The following is a 23,395-nucleotide window of genomic DNA, read 5'->3' as shown; positions in this document are numbered from 1 at the left end:
AGCACGACTGAGGATCAAGTGAGCAATATGCCTGGTTCAACTCAAAGTCAACTCAAATTGACCTCACACCAGCAGATTCGCTTCCCGACTGTTTCAAGCCATAAACATGGCACATTGAAACGACGGCTCCATCCACAATCAGCTGAAGAAAGGCGCTGGGCTAATTGTAATGAACTGGTTGAAATGCAGCCCAGACTTGCCATGCCGCTGTGACACGGGCGGGGATTATCTGAGGGACGTTAAACGGCCGCATTATGAACGCACGAGGAGGTACTGGTAGTCTGGTACTGACTCAAACATTCACGCTCAAACCTGGAAACTTCGCCCATTCATTCAAGCAACATGGGCTTTACACCGCGAACTTAGTCATAGTTCAGCTTATCTAACGCTACTTTCTGAGTCTGTGAACTTTCAAAGCAAAGCGACAAACAACTATTGGTTATAAGTTATAACACACAGTTAATTCCCAAACCATGCGGCCAAATAACAACACGACCATGACGACTGGAGGTTACGATACGTGGTTGTCACGGTAACGGCTGCATGATACAAACTGATTCAGTCATTAAATCAACGACCAATATAATAACGAATGGAAAGTAGATGTCTACACTTTTGTAGCCTCCGTTGCAGGCTCTGAAGCGGCTTCTTGGGGGGGGGGGGGCTAAATAATACACTTTTTGCAGCCAGCCCGTAGCTATCAGCGATCCTGTAACTATCAGCCGCCTAGCCCCCCAAAAAGCCGCTTCAGAGCCTGCAACGGAGGCTAACACTTTTGTGGGGGTCGGATATTATTACATTACGAGCCAAGGAGCAAATATCCACATCATGGATGCTTAATGGAGAACGGACGGTGATCAATAAGTGAACATCGCGGCTGATATGTAAGAGCCGCGCGTATAGACAACGCTACGCAGCACCAGTGGTGTAGTCTGTGGCTACAGGATCCCCTGCATCAATGATCGCCCACTCCGGCTATATGAGTCAGTATAAAGTATCACCTACACCAGTGTGCTTATACGACTCGGCCAAGCGAAACCCACTCCTCCACACACCATGTTGTACCTACCAGCTCCCGGCTGTCCATCCCTCGTCACAGCCTCCCCACTACGGTCCATCCACACGTACCCGCCCGAACCTGCACTGCCAGGACCCGCCTGTATGTTGTACCTGTCAATCAATCAGCTCTCCCAGCTTACGCCACGCATCATTGGCCTCATCTCATAATAGCTTTTGTCCCCGCGCAATGAGAAAACCGTGTTCTCCAGCAGTAGCGCGATCACAGTGGCTAGCTGGTGTGTGGGAGGACGTGCCGTGAACGCAGACTGCTCACCACTGACGACAGAAGCCACGGGGACATGCTCAGCATTAAACACCACGGGGCCAACCGTTAATAAGAGCCCAGGGGCGGATCGCTGTACGTGTGGTTGGAGGCGCCGCTGCAGGATTAGCGCAAACTCATTGGCAACATGTTCTTGATTTGATTTGATTTGATTTATTCGACTGTAAAAAGTACAGCCAGGGCTACCCAACTAGCCAAAGGCTATTACAAAGGGTTAGCCCTAACATGTTCTTGCTGACTTGTTTGATACGTTGTGCCATGAAAGCAGGCGTGTACGGTAGACAAAGCCATACGGGATATTTAACAGATACAAAACGTGTAGGAAATCCAAGGCAGATGTGAAATCGCAGTTGGTAGAAAAGCCCGCCGTTACGATACGACAAACTACTAGTATACCCAGTGTGGTCCCTTCAAATCACACATATCGAGCCGTGGAACAAAGTCCCAGTAAAGCAGCCATCCTCAACTGAGGTGAAGTACCGTGGTTTTTCAGTCAGCTAGTAGTAGTAGTAGTAGTAGAAGTAGTAGAAGTAGTAGTAGTAGTAGTAGTAGAAGTAGTAGTAGTAGTAGTAGTAGTAGTAGTAGTAGTAGTAGTAGTAGTAGTAGTAGTAGTAGTAGTAGTAGTAGAAACTAGTAAGCCTTTAAGAAGATGGAATACACTGAGACATGAGTGTTCTCCTCTATTAGAAAGGAGACGAGGCTGCTAAAAGAACTCTAGCCACACGTTTTCTTCAAAATAAACCTTCGCCGGTTCACCTCAGACCAACCCTATCCCAGGCGAGGTGCCACTGGAAGCCCAGACGCATCAATCATGACTGCAACTCTGTAATGCAGACCAGTCATCTACTTTTACAGAAGTAACCACCTTTACAAATCAAACCCTAATTTGGCGAGGAAGGGGCCGCAACTCTCACCTCAGTCAGCCGCAGAGGTGGGAGAAACATGCTGGCACAGTTTCAGCGGGACAAGGTCACGGCTGGGTCGGTCTGACCTTGGCATTCCCTAGCGATCCCCATTTTCCACCCACTTTGTGATAGTTGACACTGGCGAGGAGACTAAATCTAACTGTCTAGTCTAGTGAGGGGGAAATACAACAGGAGAGAGTGAGAGCGCCAGGCAAACCTTTTCAGTCCACAGAACAGACGCCCCCTGCTGACACAATTTCGGTATTACAGGAGCATCGCAACGACAAACTTGAAGGAATGATCATATAGCCATAACATCAGAAGGTGGTTGTATAGTGTGTACTCAACTATTCTTCCCTTGTCTGTCAATAATACAAGTCTGGGTGAAAACCGGATCCAGGATTTCGCCCAAGGCCTTGTGGCATGTCAACAATTCCGTAAAGTGACCGAAAAGACCCAAGGCATGTCTAGTCGTTCGAGCCCATACCAGTTATAACATAGATTTATTGCAAAGGAAAAGAGCTTTTCTTTTCTTCTAAGTCGGCACCACTAGCGCTACAAGGCTGGGAGGTTTGCAATGCGTCTGATTCCAACATGAGGAATGTGGCGTCTCACCTGTGACTCGTCATGGCCAGAATATCTTATGACTCCTAACCACGACCTGCGGGATCCACGGGTGTAAACATGTCTGCGTTTCTCTTTGAAGGGGGTTTGAGCGAGTCAGGGTGCGTGACAAAGGTGACACCTCTAGATAAGTTTCCCATGGTGACCCTTCTGACCTTGAACTCAGGAGTCCAGATCATTAGTTACTCGTGTATTCCAAGGGAATGCGTTTCCTTCAGCAGTCGTCTGTGTCCAGATTCAATCAAGGGAAAACTATAGTATAGCTCCCTTTGAGCTTTGGAGTTCGGTAGTGGAACAAAACTTTATATCTAACCAAAATTCAAAACGGAGATTCTCCATACTAGGGTTACTACATATGCAAACTTTCCGTCGATGGGTTAGGGATACACCTGAGGCAAAGGCATTACATGAGATGACTTATCTTCTTGCAAAGGTGTTAACAAAAACGCCCATGCAGGTCAAAATCAAGCTGCTAGGAGGCTCAAGACACACACACACACGCATACGCACACACATACGGACGCTTTCAAAATCAAAACCTTCTTGGCGAAGGTAAAAACAAACTAATTATCTTCGTTTATTTGTCAAGAACATGCTGTTTATGGTGACCTTATCGGTCCAAGCTAGCGCGCGGTCGGATAGGGTAGAAACTGGCTAACGGCCAGGGCGGCTCAAGGACAAACGTGCACTTGCTTATCCTGTTCAAGGACAAATCTCCGCTGGTGTATTTCAAGGGCGAACAATGTATAGGGGAGGGCAGTGACAAAGGAGAAAGGGCGATAAAATGTGCATTTTGGATCCTCGATCGAGATCTGCCACACATTTAGAACATGTTCGTTTACACTAATACAAGGACCTATACAAGGTCATACAGGTTTTGTTGGCCGTTGTCGTTTTCCTTTCTCGTTGTTAATCTTACAGTCATCTACTTTTGAATGACACCGTTTTTATCCAATACCATAGAAATGTACATTTTCGTGCAAGATAGCTGCAAAAGTGCGAAATTTCTTGTTTGTTTTTTTGTTTGCTTACTCCGTATAACCGACAAACGGCTTTAGGCTTAGGTTTTGAACAGCAGGCACAAGCTGCGTAAGACCGGACTACAAGGTAATAATGTCCCGTGTTCGAGCACGCCCGAGGTGCCTCGAGCGCGTACAGGAGGAAGGGCTAGCACCCGCCCCTGTAAAACATACCCTGCTACTGAAACCGTGAGCTAGGAAACCTGCCGCCTGTGCGCCACTAGGCACTACAAGGGTCTGGCCGAGGGAAACTTAAAGGTAATAAAGCGACACCAGGTTCAGGGTAATGTGTTGGGAATAAGGACGACTAGCTGTGGTTTTAATTGTAGTCACCGGGCCTGATCTAACATGATCGTATTTCAAAGGTACATGTAGACATATCTGAGCACAACCTCTACCGCAACTTTAATTCGTTCGGCATGTGTCCACTTTCTTCTTCACAGCGATATCGACCAGGAAAGTCTTGGGCATGTCAGTGTCTGCAATTGTGTTGGGAAGTTTGTTGGGTACTTTTGTACACAAGGTGTATTGACTTGAAGAACTGTAACCGTAACTGACGACCAAAAATGTTGCACGCAAAAAACAACACAATACACGTTGCATGACTTTCCTACTTGGGTCCCACAGACACCAGCATCTCCAGATCTAAAGGCTGATATTCCTCGGCACTATAAGCTTCTATCCCCGCCTTGCCAGCTAACCCAACCGCACCCCCGGTAATTTTGCCTGCCTGGAATCAGCTCTAGGGGAGTGCTACAGAGCCTTCCAGTGTCCAGTGGGCTGACGGCGTGACGCAAAATGCTCGGGGCATGTCGGACCTGGTGCCCAAGAGTTGGTCTGGCTACAGTCTGGATATCCAGGCTACCCCGTTTTCTCACAGTCAGAGTAAGATTAAATTTCCACCTAACATCTGCTTCGAGAGATTCTGCCGTCATGTAAATAGATTTCAGTTCGCACGGATTTAATTTCGCGGTAGGGAGAAAATTGAGTGTTCGCGATGGTCTGACAAGGGGATAAGCGGGCAGAAATCAGAACAAGCATTTTCCCGTTGGTTTGAAGTTCGCGGTTCGTAGTTTACAGCGAAACCGCGAACATCAAACCCCCGCAAATTTGTGCTGTACAACAAACTACAAGCAAGACTGGACTGGTATCGTCATGATAAATCATACTAGAGGCTGTTCACTGTTGGCACGATAGAACTCTGAATGGCTCCTTTGTTATGTGAAATTGGCAACTTTTGCTGTATCGAAACGAGTGATTGGTTAAAACAACACAATTTTTCCCCAGAGCAATGATTTAGGAACAAATATGTTGGCAGGTTTAGAGGGTTAAACGTTTCCCGGGAGCTCAGTTACCATGAGCAAGTAGATGTCGTTTGATTGAATCACCAAGCAGATGTATGGGTTGCGCTTGTTTGGTGGATCTTTTGTGGCATTTTCTGCATGCCTATGCTTCTCTCGAATCGCCGAGTAGCTAAGTTAGCGGACAAAAGATCCAGAGGTCAGGGGTTCGATTCCTGGCCATCCTGGCCAGACGTTGTGTACTTGGGAGAGGCACTTTACACGACTTACCTCACACCACTCATGTGTAAAAATGGGTACATGGCTTCGGTTGGGGAGGTAAAAGGCGGTGGAAGAAAAGGGCAGGGCTCTGCCTTCCAATACCGTGCCCTACACACAGTGGATCGATAACAACCCACTGCCCCTATTGCCTTACCTTTCAACTACACTTCTCTCTACTAATGCACGTTTTGTCTGCACCTCTTTCCTCTAGGACGGGGGGGGGGGGGGGGGCGAAGAGTTGAAAGGTTCACTACTAGATAGACGAACTAAATGTAGCAAAACACGCGTGACACCGATCCTTACATAATACATCTGCTTGGAGTCAGAGACCACCAACTTACCCGTGGACGCGCCTCCTGGGCACGGAGGACCGTACGGCTGAACGTCAATACCAGTCAGCTGGACCACCGAGAGGAGCCTGGCACAGTCTGCCTGAGTTGGACATGCTTCCAAGGGAGTATGTTTGCTCAGGGGCACCGCTATCATAACACCACGGTCTGACCCCGACTATATTTGTCGAAGGCCTTTGACACGTCTGAAGCTACAGCCTTCCCGACCTAGTTTCTCTGTTTTCAAGATGAACTCGGAGAGGCCGAGGGTAAAATAAAATTCTAGATCATAAGCCCATACTCTTCACACATTTGATGTGGAAGTTGTCATCGATTACACTGCGATATTTGTATTATTATCAACTCAGCATTACAAGAAAAGGGTCAAAGGGTAAATCAAGGCAACAAGTTAAGGACGTACAGTACGTTTAAAGAGATGTTTTACCAGAGAACCATATCTTAACATTAAAAATTCTGAAAATCGAAGAGAAATATGTAAAAACTTCGTATTAGTGACCATCTCTTACATGTAGAATCAGGCATAGACGTAACGTTACTCCTCTACAATATAGATTCTGTCAATTTTGTAATCGCGTATTGAAGATGAAATGCATTTCTTAATGACCGTATTGTATGAAAACGAGCGTCAAGAGATGTAAGACAATATCAAAGCAGGATACGTTGAAGTACATGGACTTGATGTCATAGACAAATGTTTAGGTAATGAACGAAATGTATAATTATGTAGCCATGTGTTTTAAGCAGAGAAAAGAAGCTGCTAGATATATACGGCATTGTGTTTAGCATTATGCTAACGTTTTTCTTGAATTATCATTCTTTTCTCTCATATTCATTACACCATATATTGTCTCCTATGCATGAATCCCCAGGGGAATGGATATCAATAAAGCTTACCAACTATAATCGAAAAGGCGTGGCATAGTGCAGATATGGTGTTTGAGCCAATGAGGAAGCATGTTACATGTCAGAAGAGAGGTGAAGAGATGATTGAAACGATGTCAGCCTGGCTGCCATCCTCCATAGTTTAGTAACCGCGGGCACAATCTTTTCGCTTTCGAAGAGATTCAGCCAGCGGTTACAACGGAGTATGGCATCCAGGCTAATCAGTCCTTGTCGTTTTGAAACTATTTGTCACATCTCAGCCCTAACCAGACGTGCACCAAATGCAGATAAAAACAGTCCATTTTTGTGTTTTGCGACCTGCACAACTGTAGCTATCTAGCACTTTGAGGGGAAATATATTCAGCCGACCATCCTAACAAACTACTGCTCTGTTTATTCATACTCAAACACACTCATATACATGGTGACCAGCCCTTTACGACTTGTCCGTCCACTTGCTAGATAATGTTATCGAACAGCACAGGGTGTCTGCTACTTTACCAGTAACCATGGTGACAGCCGTCTGGTCCAGGTCATTGACGTTATTTGTTTGGATCGGAAGATGAAGAGGAGGAAGAAACGGACCAAGAGCGGTCTCTTCCGTGAATGGAAAAGTCATACATATAACGGAGAACAACCTCCCCATGTATCAATCCACACTGTGCACTGGTTCCAGTTGACCTGATTACCTCATTACGACAACTTCCGTGACTTATCGGACGGGCTCGACATATTCTGTGAAATACTGACACCTCCAGTCTGCCCAGAACATGGCCATACATGGAGCCAGTACCCCCCTGTCGGCACCAGGAGCTATGGGACACACACGACTCTTGCCACTACAGTACTACAGTAACGTATGACAACACACTGGCGGGTCTGTCGTTATAGTCACACGAACATCGATAGGACTGTGGAGCTATGGGACACTCACACGACTTTGCCACTACAGTACTACAGTAACGTATGACAACACACTGGCGGGTCTGTCGTTATAGTCACACGAACATCGATAGGACTGTGGAGCTATGGGACACTCACACGACTCTTGCCACTACAGTACTACAGTAACGTATGACAACACACTGGCGGGTCTGTCGTTATAGTCACACGAACATCGATAGGACTGTGGAGCTATGGGACACTCACACGACTTTGCCACTACAGTACTACAGTAACGTATGACAACACACTGGCGGGTCTGTCGTTATAGTCACACGAACATCGATAGGACTGTGCAGTGGTGGATACCCGACAGGTGACAAGGGGATATCTAGGGTTACACAAGAGAGAGAGACGTAAAATAACTAGGCACCAGGAAATTGCACGAATAGTAAAGTGAGTGGTCAGGAAGATTGAATAAATGACTGAACACACAGAACATGATATACCAAACAATAAAGTCTATCTGCGCTCAAGGCTCGAAATACATTTTCAGCTTACTGATACACATGGTAAAAAGATGGCGGTATGAAAAGAGGCATTATTAATAGTGATTCGAAAGAGCTAGTTGAATGGGGCTATCAAGCTGTTTGAAAATTCAAATGAATTCTGCGACATTGGTATCCGTTTTTATCCGATATGTTTGCTCATAATCATGCAGCTTCCTTGTTTGTTTCTCAGTATGGTCCCTTTTTTCAAGTGAAACGGAGTAAAATTGATACGCGCGGATCATGTCAGTGCGGTCTTACCAATAGCCTGCAACTTAAAGCTTCAATAAGTTTGTTTGTAATTTTGTGCTGTTGTAGTAACCGGATAAGACTCATCTCCCCACTATCGATGTAGCGGAACGTGCTGGTAGTATGGTCCTTCACTAATAAAGAGAGACGTAATACACCCTGTGGTCTACAGTTTTCTTACTCCACGGCTGGCCTGCTCACAAGGCAACCCGAGATTAATCATTCTGCAGAATGTTGAGCTCCAAATCATTACAGACCGTTTACGGTGATTATCTTCTCGGAATGTGTGGATGTGTGGATGTGTGTGTTCTTGTCTGTCCTCAGCTATTGGAATGCACTGTCAGTAGAGAGTGACGGAAGTAGAATTCAGAGATGGTAGAACTTCCGATTCATATATCCATTGGCATATTTTGCGGCGTAATCGTTAGAGTGTTGGGCCCAGAATCAACGATCCCCTTACATATTGTGCCCTTGGGAAAGGCACTCTACACGACTTTCCCCACTTCACTCAGGCGTAAATGAGCTTCGGTTGAGGGCGTCCGTCGTTAAATGGAGGTCCCTTGTTTTAAGAGAGCCACATCTAGAACGCGTTAAATAATCCACATATCTATGTATATAATATCGAAAAGAGTATGGGTCCTTCCCGGTGTGAGTGGGTCAAACCTTACACTCTGGTCGCTAGCCTGAATTCAATCAAGCCTCTTGTGACCGCTCGCGGCCCTGTAACCACCTCGCAACCCAAGAGGAGGGGAGAGAAACCCCCGGACAGCTGGAGTTTGCGTTATACAGACTATCTGGTCGCCTGCTTGACATCTTGAAAAGGTGATAGTCACCTGTTATGTCAATCCTTCCACAAAATGTGGTAAATATCAATAAAATAATCATCAATAAAATAAGACAAATGTGTATCCACAGCAACTCAGTGGACATGCATACATACTGTCTGAATTGCCGGCATGTTTCTGCTATTCTCCAAGAAGAGGTTTTGGTCGAGTAGGGTAGGAGTGCCGGGATTGTTAAAGGTGCCCTAAGCGATTTCAGGGGGTAAAACTTGAAATATTCTGGGGAAAAAATTCTGTTAGGTTAGGTTGAAATTTACATTTACTTCCCTATATTAGCACATCTGCATCATTATTTCATACTTTGGGCGTTTAGAAATAGCACAGAAGTAAGCCACAAAAGGAGTATTTTATTTATTGGGTCCCCCCAAAAATCAGCCCAGATTCCAGCAGTAACCGTTTTCTGTCGACAATTTTCGGTAACTTCCGGCCGCGTGACGTCACAATGCCCAATCACATTGAGCCAAGACCATGTGATTATTTCTCCGGAAGCGTTCGGGACTTATCGGTCAGAATCGTGCATGTTCGGAAGATTTGAAATGATGGCTGGCCTCCAAGTACTCAGATTCTCAATGAGTTCCCACCGCACACCGGCATCACATTTTTGCTCGGTGATGGTCGATATGCGATGGGATAGTGTTATCTAAACTTACTATGGATAGAAATCAGAAAAAATTTGATTTTGAATATATGACTTTCAGCGCCCTAATATTGCTTAGGTTGCCTTTAACGTCTGAGGGAGACACCCCTACCCAACTCGACCGAAACCTCTGCTTGGAGAATATGTTTCTGCGGCCCGAGTGCAGGTTTGGAGAAGATTTACTAGGCGGGAGTGAGCGACATGCTGCTCTGTTTAGTCTTGTCGGAATTAGCTACAAAACTTCTTCAGCATGCTGTATCAATTGACCCCTCCCCCCGCGGCATAGTCACTCGATCACCGGTAACCCATAATGCCGGGATCTAGCTGGGCTGCGTATCATCGGATCTAACCTCCCTTGAAACGCTGTGATAAGGCCACCCTCCTCCGTATGGCCAGAGTTTTGACCGGAACAAAACGAGAGTGACCACCTGTCATGTCCAGTTTAACCCAGTCCAGCCAACAAAAGTCATGACCACACCATGTGAAGGCCATTTCATCCCCTTCGACCTGGGGTCCATCTCAATCCACCGCTACTCAGCTGGTTTTCGTTTCGCTGCAATAAGCTGAGAATACAACAAAGCGAGACATTTGACATGGGAAAAACTGATCATCTGTTTTCAAGCACCTCACATCTTTGATCGTTTCGTTTCATTCAGTTATTGCTGATTACGTACTCGTATGGTTTTCATAGAGCCTTATAAATTTGCAACAAAGTCAAATGGCGTCAAATGGTCTCATTTACTCTCGATCAAAGTTGAACTGTAATTTCAAACACACAAAAATTAACTTTTTGACTGATCAACTCCAGTCTTTGTGAAGGAATAAGCAATCCACGGCTTCTGTGACGTCACGTTATGCACATAGAACACGTGGCCGGTGAGCTCAAGTGGACCGTAGGTTACAGAAAGCTATGGCGCCCCCCGTCTTACTTGTAAGTTGTTGTCGCAGAATCACATATATTTCATTTCGTTTATCTGCATCTATGCTTGATTTTTCATATAAAAGCTGACCAGGGAAAGGGGACGCCCAAATTCACGCCCCTTCTCTGGCGGCCGGGACGCCAACATCTGCTTGGAGTTAAATCCGGCACGATAATATAAGTGAATTCTTTCAACAATGGCGGTCCACAACAGATTTCCATTGTTCTGTGCTCCGGAATGCCTCTGGGCAGGAGCTGGTCCCATGACAACATGATCAAGCTGCGTGACTAGCACCGTTGTCATGGTAATACTAATAGCTGGATCAGGAATGTTGTCACAAAGCACGCATTGTTGTGATGACGACCTCGGGCCCCCGACATGAACATATGCCCGGCCCGTTTGTTGTGCATGAAGACGAGGTCACATTCGTCCTGTCATTTCTTTTTGTCGTAAGGTTTTCAGCAAGTGCTGTGACAGAACCAACCGACGACAAGGATCTACAGCGAGCTTTCCATCACCAGACGGCTGTACAACACATCAACATAGGTAAACAATATTTCTCGATATAAATTTTTACTTTTCGTTCCCGCAAACAGCCCCAGTTTTGAAATGTGCCACTACCGGCTCACCGGGCTACATGACGACTGTTGGATCCACCAAACATAACTAATGTTTATAAATACATTAATACAAGTCAACCTACCGACAATGTGTAGTACAATCAGGGAACTATCAAAACCTTGTACCAATTAAAACAAAAGCAAACTAGCTAGTAAAACAACAAAACTGGCAGGTTAAACGCCTTAGACCCGTTATAAAAAGTACTGGTAAAGGTTCGACCTACTTCGGTGTTGTTCAGTTGCTGCTGCATTTTCACAGGTTGTTCTGTGCTTTGTCACCGTGACGAGCTCCTAAATACCACAGGTCTTCGACTGCCAGTCAATGCCAGGGGCTAGCAACATTGCAAAGCGATGTTACGCTACACTCCTATCATTGTACTAGACTGGGACTCACCAAGGACACAGGGTGTGTCCCTAACTATCCCCGTTACGGGTGAGGAAGACTAGATCAAAGGTGAGTTGACACAGCAAACAACAACAGCTATGGCACACCCAGTGCGCTGATTTTTGTTGGCCCTAGTTATCAAAGCACAAAGTAAACAAGGGTGTGTCCCTCGTATCCAGGAAAAACTAAGAAAAATTAGATATTTCATGACGTCACCAGCGCCTAATCGTACATGGGTAAATCTTTCAAACGTGCGTTAAACAGGTAGAGGTGAGCGAGCGACTTCAGACTGCGGACGAAGCAGGGCGCTTTATACTTAGCTAGTAGTGCATGCGGCTTCGCTACGGCCCGGGATTTTGGCCAAGCACACCGGGTCACCCCTACTCTTCTCGATGAGTGCGTTGGGTTCTTTAATGGTACACATAGTTATGCTTCCCGAGATTTTACGTGTGAGAGGAATTTCAAAAGGAAAATAAACCGTTTTTCCTGTGTTTCAAGAATTGATCTTTTGGTTTTTGCCAGAGACTAACCTTGCATTGGACGACAGGTTCCTACAGCGCTTTAATTTGTGACCATGGAATTGTTATGAGGACAGCTGAGCCTGTGGGGAAATCCGAGACATCGCAGGTGAAGCCAAGCAATGCAGGTGGGATCAGAGAGGACCGGTGGAATGATTAGAGCGTTATCATGTTACACACATTCTGCATAAATTATACACAGAAATACACTTTTGATAAAAATCTATTCCCAAGCACATGTCGGTATGTCATTTGTCCCAGTCATTTTCTAAGGATTCACTAATATTTTCACGATCATCTATCATCTGGCAAGCCAAACCAAGAAGTGTCTCCGTTGGCCGCTGGTAATGATCTAGACAAACCCCGGATAGTGACAGTATATTGAACTTCCTCCACTTCCTTCATGGTCCCCAAGAACGCTTTACGCTAAATTCAGGAGCACCACATATCTGTAACGCTAAATTAAGGAAGACGATTACGCGAAATGTGGCTACCTCGCTACGAATGAAGGGAATAAGATATCTTTCACTGCAAAATATGGGTAATTGAATTAGACTGTTTACACAATACGGAAAAGGATCATGCAGGCCCCCTTAAATCCGGTACGCCCCCACCCCGACGAGTGTTTCCGTACCCGGTCAATGTCATATCGTGTAAGTATGAAATACAACATTTCAATTACAAATGTACGACAGTATGCCCTTTTCAAATAAAATTCAAATAAATAAATATTTTAAAAGAAATTCTTTTTCACTATTTTTGACTTTCACTATTTTTGAAAAACATTTTTCAAGATACAGACGAAGCCACTTATTTGCACATCCGATAAACACACCTACCATTTAATTGCACCGAATCCCAATGTCCAAAACCGGTCCCCATTCACTGCATTGTTAGTGACTCCGCATATCTGCACCGCGCATGGTCACCAATGCCGGATAACTGCACCATTTTTTTTCAAAAATCCTCGACAAGTTAACTGAAAAGGTGCGCTAGAATCGGCAAACGCGGTACAAATGAGCCGATACCTGCCGGTGTAAAGGCGCAATACCGCCAATATGTTTAAAACTGTTTTGAGTAACAAAAGAAGGCGGTCTCCATTGACAGTTACGTTGATAGGAATCGTATGGGAGGTCCCGGGCGGGTCACCCGTAATCAGTAAGTTTTAGTTTCAATTCCTAGTTTCATGGCGGTACATGCTTCACGTAAATCGACAACTGCACTCTACGTAATGTAACACAGAAACTGTTATCCCATGAGTGGCATGACGATGTTTCAGAATGTCTCCCCTGTAACACTACGTGTGTTGTAATGCGGTAGATCGCATGGAAAAATGAAAGAATGCAAAATCAAAACAGGTTCGCAGTCATTTCTTTATTTTCAGCAAAGGGTCAATAAATAAAGTTAATAACTGAATAATTTCGTCTCTTTTCTTTGTGCTAGTGTTTCTGACTAACAATACACCCCCTCGCCCATGGTGGTGCGGTCCAGCTGGGCATTTCGCATAATTGCACCAGCCGGATAATTGCACCAAAAACGCTGACAAATGGGTGGTGCAGTTAAGCGGATTTTTTGTACTGTAAGAAAATGCACCAGCTCAGGTTCAAACCCGGGGCAAAAAGCCTAACCCCGAAACCCCAATCCTCTACGCCACGAAACATCACGAATTTGACGGAGCGTGTAATAGTAATAGTACAATAAAGTGTGCCGGTCTCCGATATGGCGTCGACCGTTCGAAATCGCAACGACCGTCTGCGAGCCGAAACGCGCCCGGCGGACATCTTCGAGCATTACTTCGTTCAATCCCCACGAGTGGACCCAGACCACAAATCTATGTGAGCGGTCATCTTTTCTGACAGACGCATACGGAGCAAGCCTCTTGCGATGTTTTCTAAACGTACTCTTCTAATTTACACGTACAGTACAGTCTGGACAGTGTCTGACCTGGCTTTGACCAGTGTCTGAACGTGGACAAGAGAACGTATGTATGGTATTCACATATCTGCTTCTCGCTACCGTTTTCATTTCAAAAATCGCGGCGGGAGTAGCACATGTGGTGAACATTGTCCTACCTGCAAATCATTGTCTCATGTACGATGATAGAAAAATCTATAAATCCAAGATGTAGACAGATGTTAGTAACTATATCTGCCATTGCAAAGTACTCAAGAGTTGGGAATGTACCATTACCAGTAGGTAAAATAACCTATTATCCATCTTATACTCCTCTGCTTGGGACATTGTCTTATACGTCAATTTCTTCGTAGCCAAGAAAATATTATTCATGATCGATATTGACCTAACAAACGGATATTGACAGCAACGGATATTGACAGCAAGAAGCACAAGTCATATTATATGTAAATGAAAAGAAGACGGGTTTAGAAGAAGAGCGGGTATAGAGCGTTTTCACTTACTACTAGTACATCAATAAAACGGACAGGTGCTGACCGCCATGCTGGTGTCCTTGATTTGCATTTCCAATTTTCAATGGACCGTAGCTCAAGCGTACGCCATATTTTTATAAAAATCATCGGCGAGATTTTTCTAAGGTAATATGCGGGTATTCTCTTGAGGCTCTGGAGATATCGCTAGATGTCCGAACATGTTTGATATACGATTCTCTGACATTCAAATAGCTGCGTCCGCCGCCATGTTGGTGTCCATATGACGTCATGTGAAAACTAAACTGTCAAGGGCAAAAGGATAGCCAACACCTCCCTGTACTCCTCCCAAATATTGCTTCAGAAACAGCAACGTGAACAACTTGCTGCGCTAGACACTAGACACGTACCAAACAATAATACCATGACAAGCAAAAGGAACTGGCTGATTCGGCAGAATTGGTCCATGTATGTAAGTATCCGACAAGGCTGAGTCAATAACAATGACAAGGGTTCTTGACTTTCCCAACAGGGTTTCCGTTACGGAGAATGATAGAACCACAGGAGGGCACACTAGTTCCAAGAAAACAAATCACGCAACTCACAACGAAGAAGTGCAAGGCCAGGTCACAACTTCCTTTTCCAAGATGTCTCGCGTTAACTGGCAGTCTTACCAGTAAAGCTGAGATGTAAGGATACAGTTTACACTTCTCAACACATAGAGTAATTAAAGCCAGGGGCTTGTGTAGGATATTGGTGAAACGTAAAACATATCCTACAACATCTATTTGGCTATTTAGTCCTTGTTCGTATGTTTCTGGCGATGGGATAGCCCGGGGGTATGAAATGAGGGCAGCTTCAGGAGCTCTGTCGTGTCTGAGACCGGGCTTTTCGGCTGTTGATTCGTGACTGTGAAGTGGAGACGATATCGTGTCGTTACCTGCTCACTGGTCTCTGCCAGGGCTCCCCGCCTGCCTCTATCCCGCCACCCTTCCAGGCAATCATTTTGAGTGAAATACTTCAGCGTTAATTGAATTTCACATTCTTGACTGAAAGTGCACACTTACATTGACCGCACACGAAAAGAGCGTACTAGACATTTTGTGTGGACGATGTTAAATGTAGACTCCGGTCGTCAGCAACTTCTGGAAACGTATCCATATGTCCCGAGCCTTAGTTTGTCACATTTCACCAACATTGCACTGCGTTTTAAATAGTCAGTCAATAAATGGAAAACAATAGCTTATCCTGCTTTTTGTCACCAGCGATCTGCGCTAATCTAGACTGGTATCACGCGTGCACCCATCGGGGATTACAAACAGTGCGGGATCAGCTGGGCATGAAAAACGGTTAATCCGTCTGGACAACAGGCAATACGCCAACAAACTCTGGTGACGAGCTGGGAATGAAAAGTATTGTATCATTGTATAAATTACTACATGACAACAGAGCTGTTAACAGTTATGTTAATGATAGATTTACGTAATCCACTTCACAACAAAAACATAGCATGGATGCCAGACTGGTTCCAGGGCCGTAAAAGACCAGCTACTCGTCTTTGGAGCTCCCAAGGAAACTCTGCAATAAGCCCCCCCCCCCGAGTTAATTAATTAGACTCGCAATAAAGTCAAGTCAGGTCAAAGTTTATTGCACACCAATTGTATCAGGTACAATGTATATTGTATGGCAACTACAGACTATCTATACTAGTGTACAAGTACGAATCTACCAGACTAACTACGCCGGCTATTGGGAGAATATTTGCCTGGGTTCCATTTGCAGGTTCCTACACGGGCTAAATGTGATCTTCACCGTGGACTGACTCAACTGGCTAATTATTCCTTTTTCTGCCGAATTCTACGATCTATACGCCCGTAGGAGGGCCTGGTGGAGGCTAACTCAGCACACGAAAAAAATTGAAAAGTACGTTTCACATTGTGCACTATGAGGTGCGAAATTTTGGTATCGGGGCATGTGGCTTCCCCGGCCGAAGGTTTAGCGCGGTGGGTCTGGCTAATAAAATCACGTGCATGATGTAACGTTAGCACGCAGTAACAATTCATAAACATCCCCCACACAGTACACAAGAATGAATATAGACTTCAACCCTAGGGAGAAAATGGAAATATTCGTCACCAAAATATCGCAACTTTTGTAAGACGAATTTTTCTTCCGTTTCTTCTGGCTATTTCTGCTGTGTTGCCATGTGTGTTTGGCCCCAAAGGGCAAATATCGTTTTCTGCGTTGTCAGTGTACATGCATGGGCACACTGCCATGTGGGTTAACGTATCATGACTCGTACAGTTACCACAGTCACATTTGGACCAGAATTGCAGCCGTCGTATTTGCGGGAGAATGAGCAATGAATAAAATAATAAATAACGAATAATCGTGACGACTTCCTTGCGCTACAACCGCGCTATACTTAGTAGTAAAGAGTTGTTGTTCACCTTATAGCGCCTAGTGACACATAGATCAGCAGGTTTCCTTGCTGTTTCTGTAGCAGGACAGACTGGGCATATTTCTCCAGGGAGGGGTTGCTAGCCCTTCCCTATCAAAGAGTACGGGTCCTAAACAAAACAAAAACCCAAGCCCTGTCACCACACAGAAACATACAAGAGGCCTGCGCCCCTCTGAGAATTGATAAGAACAATCAACAAAATATAATTAAGATGACCATCTGTACTTACATATTGGAGGTCAATTCTTGACCTTTTAATGACATCACAAGCCGCAAGTCACTGACCTAAACGTGCTTGGTAAGCATGCTAGTATTGCCCAGAGGTCCTAGAGCGCCTGTGGTGGAGGTATCTCTGTGGACTATGAGCATTTCCAAGCTGAGAGCTTTTCCTCAGATTCAGTCACAATAGCCAATAGCATTCCATAACATCGCACGTTTAGATCTGCCGACCGAACCCGTCCTAGTAACACATCCGACCCGAACGCGATATGTTTCCAAGATTTAAACGGACACCGGTCCTGTCAGTGTTGACAGTTTGCTCTACATATTGACAGAGTCGCTGGCGGGGCCAAACAAACAGCACAACAATCATTCGTTCTAGTTGGTACGTCTCTAGGATCGCGCAAACATCACTCAACCACTGTCCTTTTCTTTTGGTCGAAAAGACTGCTTTTCATACATGACAACGAACGCCTAATAATAAGGATTCAATAAGTACATGTACAGTCAAACCTGCCTAGGCGACCACCTTTTCAACGCGACCACCTGGCCATGGCGACCGCTTTTTCTCGGTCCCGAAAATTTTCCCCATAGGTACAAGCATTAAGCTGCCTGCCCAAGGCGACCACCCGTCCAACGCGACCGCGACCGCCACGAATTGGGACGGCACAGAGCACAATCACCTGCCCATGGCGGTCGCCTAATTTTCAAGCGTGTGGTGACATCAGATCATTTTGCTGTCGGATTTCACGGAAATGTTTTCAAGACTTTAAAGGACAAAAACAAGATCAAAAATTTATGGAATAGCAATGTTATACCATCGATTCCTCCATGAAGTGTTTTAATAAAACGTTCCCCCTATAAACATTGTAAAGACAAATGTTTGTGATGTTGTTGTGCCTATCGTAATCTTATAGTTTAACGTGAACTCAGTTTCGTTTAAACTCAACTTTCAAAACGAATACGTAGTGCATGGCGTCAAAAAGTCAGATTTCACAGAAATTACTATCTATTCCTTGTATTTTCAACAAAAATGTGTCTGTATCTTGCTAAATTCCGCCGAAAAATGACTTCGCGGCGGGCAAAACATCAGGCGAGAAATGTTGTTCCTTGGTCCCGACGCCATCTTGGATTTCGGGCGGCCCGGATTTGGCGTACCGCTGACCTTTGTAAAACACGATGATTTTGTGTATGAACATTTACGAATACTCTAGTTATTGGTGAAAATCAAAATTCTTATTTTCTTTTTATTTCCATGAATCTCACAAACCTTTATTGGACGCTGTGCGTTCTGCTGCACTGACTTACCCTTCGATGCGGTGGCACAGAGCTTCGCGGCGCGGCGCGACGAAATCACCGTTTTCATCTTTAGTTGTCAGATCGAAAATTTTTTGACCCTCAGGTTCATCCAGCGGTCGGCGACCCAAAAAAGGCTGGGACCAGCAGGCGTTTTCTAGGGATCTGTCTTAGGCCTTAAAACTTCGATGATGTGCGTGCCTTGTTTGTACTATTCAATGTAACGTGTGAATGCGGGAGGGCGCTGCGAGATCATCGAGGCAACCATCGTTTTGTAGTCAAAATTATGACGAAAATTTGGACACGATGTAGCGGTATACAATTATTACATCGATAACGGAAAATGTAATTTTTGTAGGATCTTTCTGTCAATGAGAATTGAACCTGGTGAGGGTCATGCTGTCTAAATTCACATAATTTTTTCATCATTTACGTACTGTATTTGAAAACCTCGACCTGGAAACATGTGAGTGGAATCCTCTTCATGGCGACCACCTGTCCATCGCGACCGTTTTTGCCCGGTCCGCCGGGTGGTCGCCTTGGGCAGGTTTGACTGTATAATAAATGAAGCACACAGAAAAAGTAAGTCGCTGGAGAGTAGTGATGCACATAATCAGTTCATACCCTGCACAAATTATGTTAATCGCCATATTAATAGGAGTGGTATAACAAAAACATTACTGGATGCAATCCTACCTGACCGAACACTCTACTCTACTCTACTCTACTCTACTCTACTCTACTCATTCTTGCCGTTTGAGTAATATACGGATGTTGTTGTTTTGTAATGAAGGCCCCCCGTTAGGAATGGTACGTAGAAGCCCGTTAGGGACCCCTGTGGTACACACACACGGAGACAGCGGCACAGGAAACATGGCCGAAATCGTCAACTCGCCAACGATCCTTCCTTTCTAATTATAGAAGCAGGGTTCATGTGACCAGGCTATGCGGAAAGAAGTGATATCACGTCCCTACATGTGCCGCCAGGAAACCGCTTGTATCGTGTCTGACAATGGGCTGAGTAAGCGTGTGCTTCTTCAGTAAATAATGAGAGGCTTCCTACCTCCACTCTCCTCTCCTGGTCCTGTGTCGGCTTGTCCTTCAGTTTTCACAATATCTCCATTATTGTGTCGTAAGCAGAGTACAGAGAGATGTTCAGATGACAGGACAGGCGCTAGTTCCACAGAGCGAGCTCGCTAGCTATGCGCTTGACCCGGAGTGCGCTCCTGCTGGGATTCCTTCCGCTGCTCTTCTCGCGAGGAGTGCGCACGCCCAACATCTCGCGAGATTAGCCGATAAACACTGAACAGATGTGTCAGGCGCCTCAGCTGGTGGTCATCCTTTCCATGGTCCAAGGACAAATGTTATCATGGTTTAGTACCTCCCTTTAGTAAGTAAATGTCACTAGTAAGATATATCACTATAACTCCCTTCGTCAAGAATGTTAATTACGTTATCGGGCCTGTGCATTTGTGTGCTTTGTGAATGTGTTTGTGAACCGTATCTTTAGTTGAGGATGGATCTTTATGATTTTTGGTAAGGTCAAGTTTTTTTTATTATATGGATGACATGTCATGGGAACCCAAAAACTGACGCGAGCGTGCGAATGAAAGAAAAGGTTGGCAAAAAAGACTTCAGTATGAAATCTACAATCACGGAAGGAAAACCAAACACTGGTATGGTCTACCGAGTAATAGATTCTTCCTTCTTGTTCTTTCACATCTTCTTCTTTGACTTTGGAATTTACTTTGGCATTCTACGACATTAGTATCTGTTTTCCGTTCTTTTACAATTTACAGCATGTACTTTCTCATTTTGTAGCTGCTTTGCACGATGTACAGTATGTCCGAAAATGTTTTGAAAACGGATGAAAATTGATGCAAGCCGATGTCAAAATCACTTATAACATGGCTAGCCTTCTTCGCAGACTTCCTGGAACGGCGGCGTATATATTTGCGGGGAAGGGGTGGAGGGGGGGGGGGGGGGGGTACGAGATTTCTTACACGGGCCAAGGTTCTCTAAAGCCGGCTTAGGGAGTTATGTCGCCGAGGGACGAAAGGCGGTCTTCCCCGTAGATTAGAAAATAGCACAAATTGGCCACCTTAAGGGAAATATTTCATGATTCGGTACTTGGCCTGAAGCATGACTGCACTCTGAGACCGACCATGTCCTGACTCCTATCATGAAATATTCTCCCTCTTCCGCTGAGTAGGCCCAGTCAACGTAACAGTTAGTATTTCGGCAGCCCGCCAAGAGTCTTGGTATCCTGTCAACCCCTACGTGAGCTTATTATTCTCTTACAAAGTCTGGAACAAAATGGCCAATATTAGCACACGGCCCCTAATTATCTCTCGCGCTCAGAGCCAAGAGAGACCGACCGAAAGGGGTAATATCGCCTGGCGTATCCAGGTAGCCTGGTCACCAGTCTCTTACGGATGTTTTATCGGGCCCAGCCTGCTGTACTGACCCGTTTCTGTCTCCTTAGCTGGCATATAGAGTTATCACCTCCCGGATCCCGTAAACCCATCCCGAGCGGGCTAATCTCTCGGGGCGGGTGGGCACCACTCCCAGTGCCGTATACTGATACCGGGGAGCTCCTGATGGAATGGTTTCGAGGCTAGTATCCAGGCTAAGCTTACCTGGGAGACAACATCGCAGCTTTACATAATCCTCAACGAACAGCGATTTTATCGGCTCAATAAAAACACGTGCTGGGCCGCTAACTTCCTATACCGAGAACAAGTCATTTCCACTATAAAGTATCGCTTTATTCTGGCCGGTTTCTAAGACGTTTGTTTCAGCTCTGGTACGGACTGCTTTTGGGTCCCGACAAAATGCCACAGGCCTGGTGAACGCCTCCCAAATATGGTCAATATTGCCTCCATTGATTCCACATTTCGATGAATCTCTCCACCAGTCAAGGTCAACATTAGCCCGATTAGGACTATACATAAAGATAATGAAAGAAAGAAAGAAAGAAAGAATGGGGAACTTCAAGTAAGAACAGAAGAATGGGTAAAGAAAAAAGAAAGGAAGGAAAATGAAGAAATTAAAGGACTAGGAAGGAAAAGGAAAAATAAAAAGACGAATCAAGAAAGAAGACAAAGAATGAAGAATAAAAGGAAGGGGAGGACAGAAAGAAAGAGGAAAAGATGGACAAAATGAATGATAAAATGAATGGATGACATCAGAAAAAGGGAAGGGAATGAATGAATAAGTGAATGCAAGAAAGAATATCTGAGAAAAAGGAACGCGATAAGGAAAAGGAGGACGAAAGAGAAAGCTGGACGTTGGTCCACAGAATGAGAAGTGGTAAGACAAGTAATAGCATCGTTTTGCACAACTTAAGTGAAGATAACGCGAGCTGAGACCACCCATGAGATGAATACAGAAATCCTTTTTTCTATAACGCAAATCCGATCTGTCAGCCGCACCACCCTTAATCACAGGTGACACGCGGGGTTGACAGGTCCAGCTGTTGGTTGGAAGCTGAGATACCTTTGAGTGAACCTCTGTCGGGGGATCAAAGTTTGATCCTGTTAAGGGGAAGACCCAAGTTCATTCCGCGGTAATCCGGTACATGTGTCTGAGTACGATGTCATCCGAATGCTATCCGGCCCGTCCCCCAGCCTCGCTAACGGCATACCAGACGTGTCTTCGAGATGACAGAACTTTTCATCCCTGCGTTTCCATCTCTAGATGTTTCTGCTACTTGAATCTGTTTGGATAAACTAGCTTGTAAGGCATCCACGTCTCCGTTTTTTCGTCCAGCTTTCCTTGCTGTTTCAGAGTATAATTTTGGAGGGTTTGCTGTAGCTCGAGAGAAGATTCAAGAAAAAAAAGGAAGTTGCTTAGAGCATACTGTAGCTGTAGATGGGTATTTGATTGATTTAATGATTTCTTTTGCTAACATTTCTACCCCTTCGATTTAATGACTGTATTTTCCACACTTTATACCCCTCTCAAGATTGTAGTAATTTCTTAAACATTTCCTTTTTCATGAATGTCGTAACTGGAGCTCTCTTTTTATTCAGTCGAGCGGTCACAGGTGGGTTATACCAAACTCGGACACCACAAGCCCAATCCTAGGGTGGCGTCATGTGGCCCAAGGGCTATAAAACGCACTCACTCTCTATACATCAAAAGATATGCCATGATTTTGACTTAACTAAGATAAATTTCGGGCAACTTAATGGACCGACTTAAATTTTCCAAGCTTTGAAGTTCTGAATGGTTCTCTTCGAGTAAAAGGACAGTGGTGTCGGGCCATGTGGTCCTCAGGAGCGAGCGGGCTTTATGCGGGCATGTCGATGGATCCGGACTGCGACAAAGTTGGCAAAGTAGTGCAAACCGACGTTGATCGGTGCCAATGTGTCGCATGAAATTGCAAAATGTACACACCAAAAAAATTGCAAATAACAAAATGGCGCAAATGGGCGCAAAATGGCGCGATCACTGCAAATCTCCTGTTGATGAATCTTAATCGCCGTATAAAATTCTAATTCAGGGGCAACACTGCGGTTTCCAATAAGGTTATCTTGTGTCTGACTCGGAGCCGAAACTGTGTGAGATTGAATGAATGAATGAATGAATGAATGGTTTTATTTGATCATTGTGATCGGAAAATATGCAGTACCTCGCAGCCATAGGCTGAATTGAGAAATTCCGGCGCGGCCATTTTGTTTGTAGAGGTCACGTGCATCGCACGTCAGTTTAAGTACGGTCACCACGAGGGAAAACTAAGTTGTCA

General features: G+C 45.0%; 1 protein-coding gene across 3 annotated transcripts in view; it reads right to left on the bottom strand.

The window, feature by feature from the left end:
* The window catches only part of LOC136422387 (alpha-N-acetylneuraminide alpha-2,8-sialyltransferase-like), a 42,552-nt gene extending 22,648 nt beyond the window's left edge, over window positions 1-19,904 (bottom strand). The window contains exon 1 of one of the 3 annotated variants that reach the window (XM_066410128.1): window positions 19,709-19,904. Coding sequence is in view for 2 of the 3 variants with exons in the window: in XM_066410126.1 (XP_066266223.1) it covers window positions 11,607-11,633 (27 nt within the window). In the remaining variant the exon portion in view is untranslated. Of the gene's footprint in view, window positions 1-1,069; window positions 1,350-11,606; window positions 11,649-19,708 lie in introns of those variants that run through there. The other 2 variants (XM_066410126.1, XM_066410127.1) reach the window with 2 other exon arrangements.
* Between the last annotated feature and the right edge of the window lie 3,491 nt (window positions 19,905-23,395).

Source organism: Branchiostoma lanceolatum, chromosome 17, assembly GCF_035083965.1.
Source record: "Branchiostoma lanceolatum isolate klBraLanc5 chromosome 17, klBraLanc5.hap2, whole genome shotgun sequence".
Classification (NCBI taxonomy): domain Eukaryota; kingdom Metazoa; phylum Chordata; class Leptocardii; order Amphioxiformes; family Branchiostomatidae; genus Branchiostoma; species Branchiostoma lanceolatum.
The sequence above is the reverse complement of the archived record's forward strand: the minus strand, read 5'-3'. Positions and strand labels throughout refer to the sequence as shown.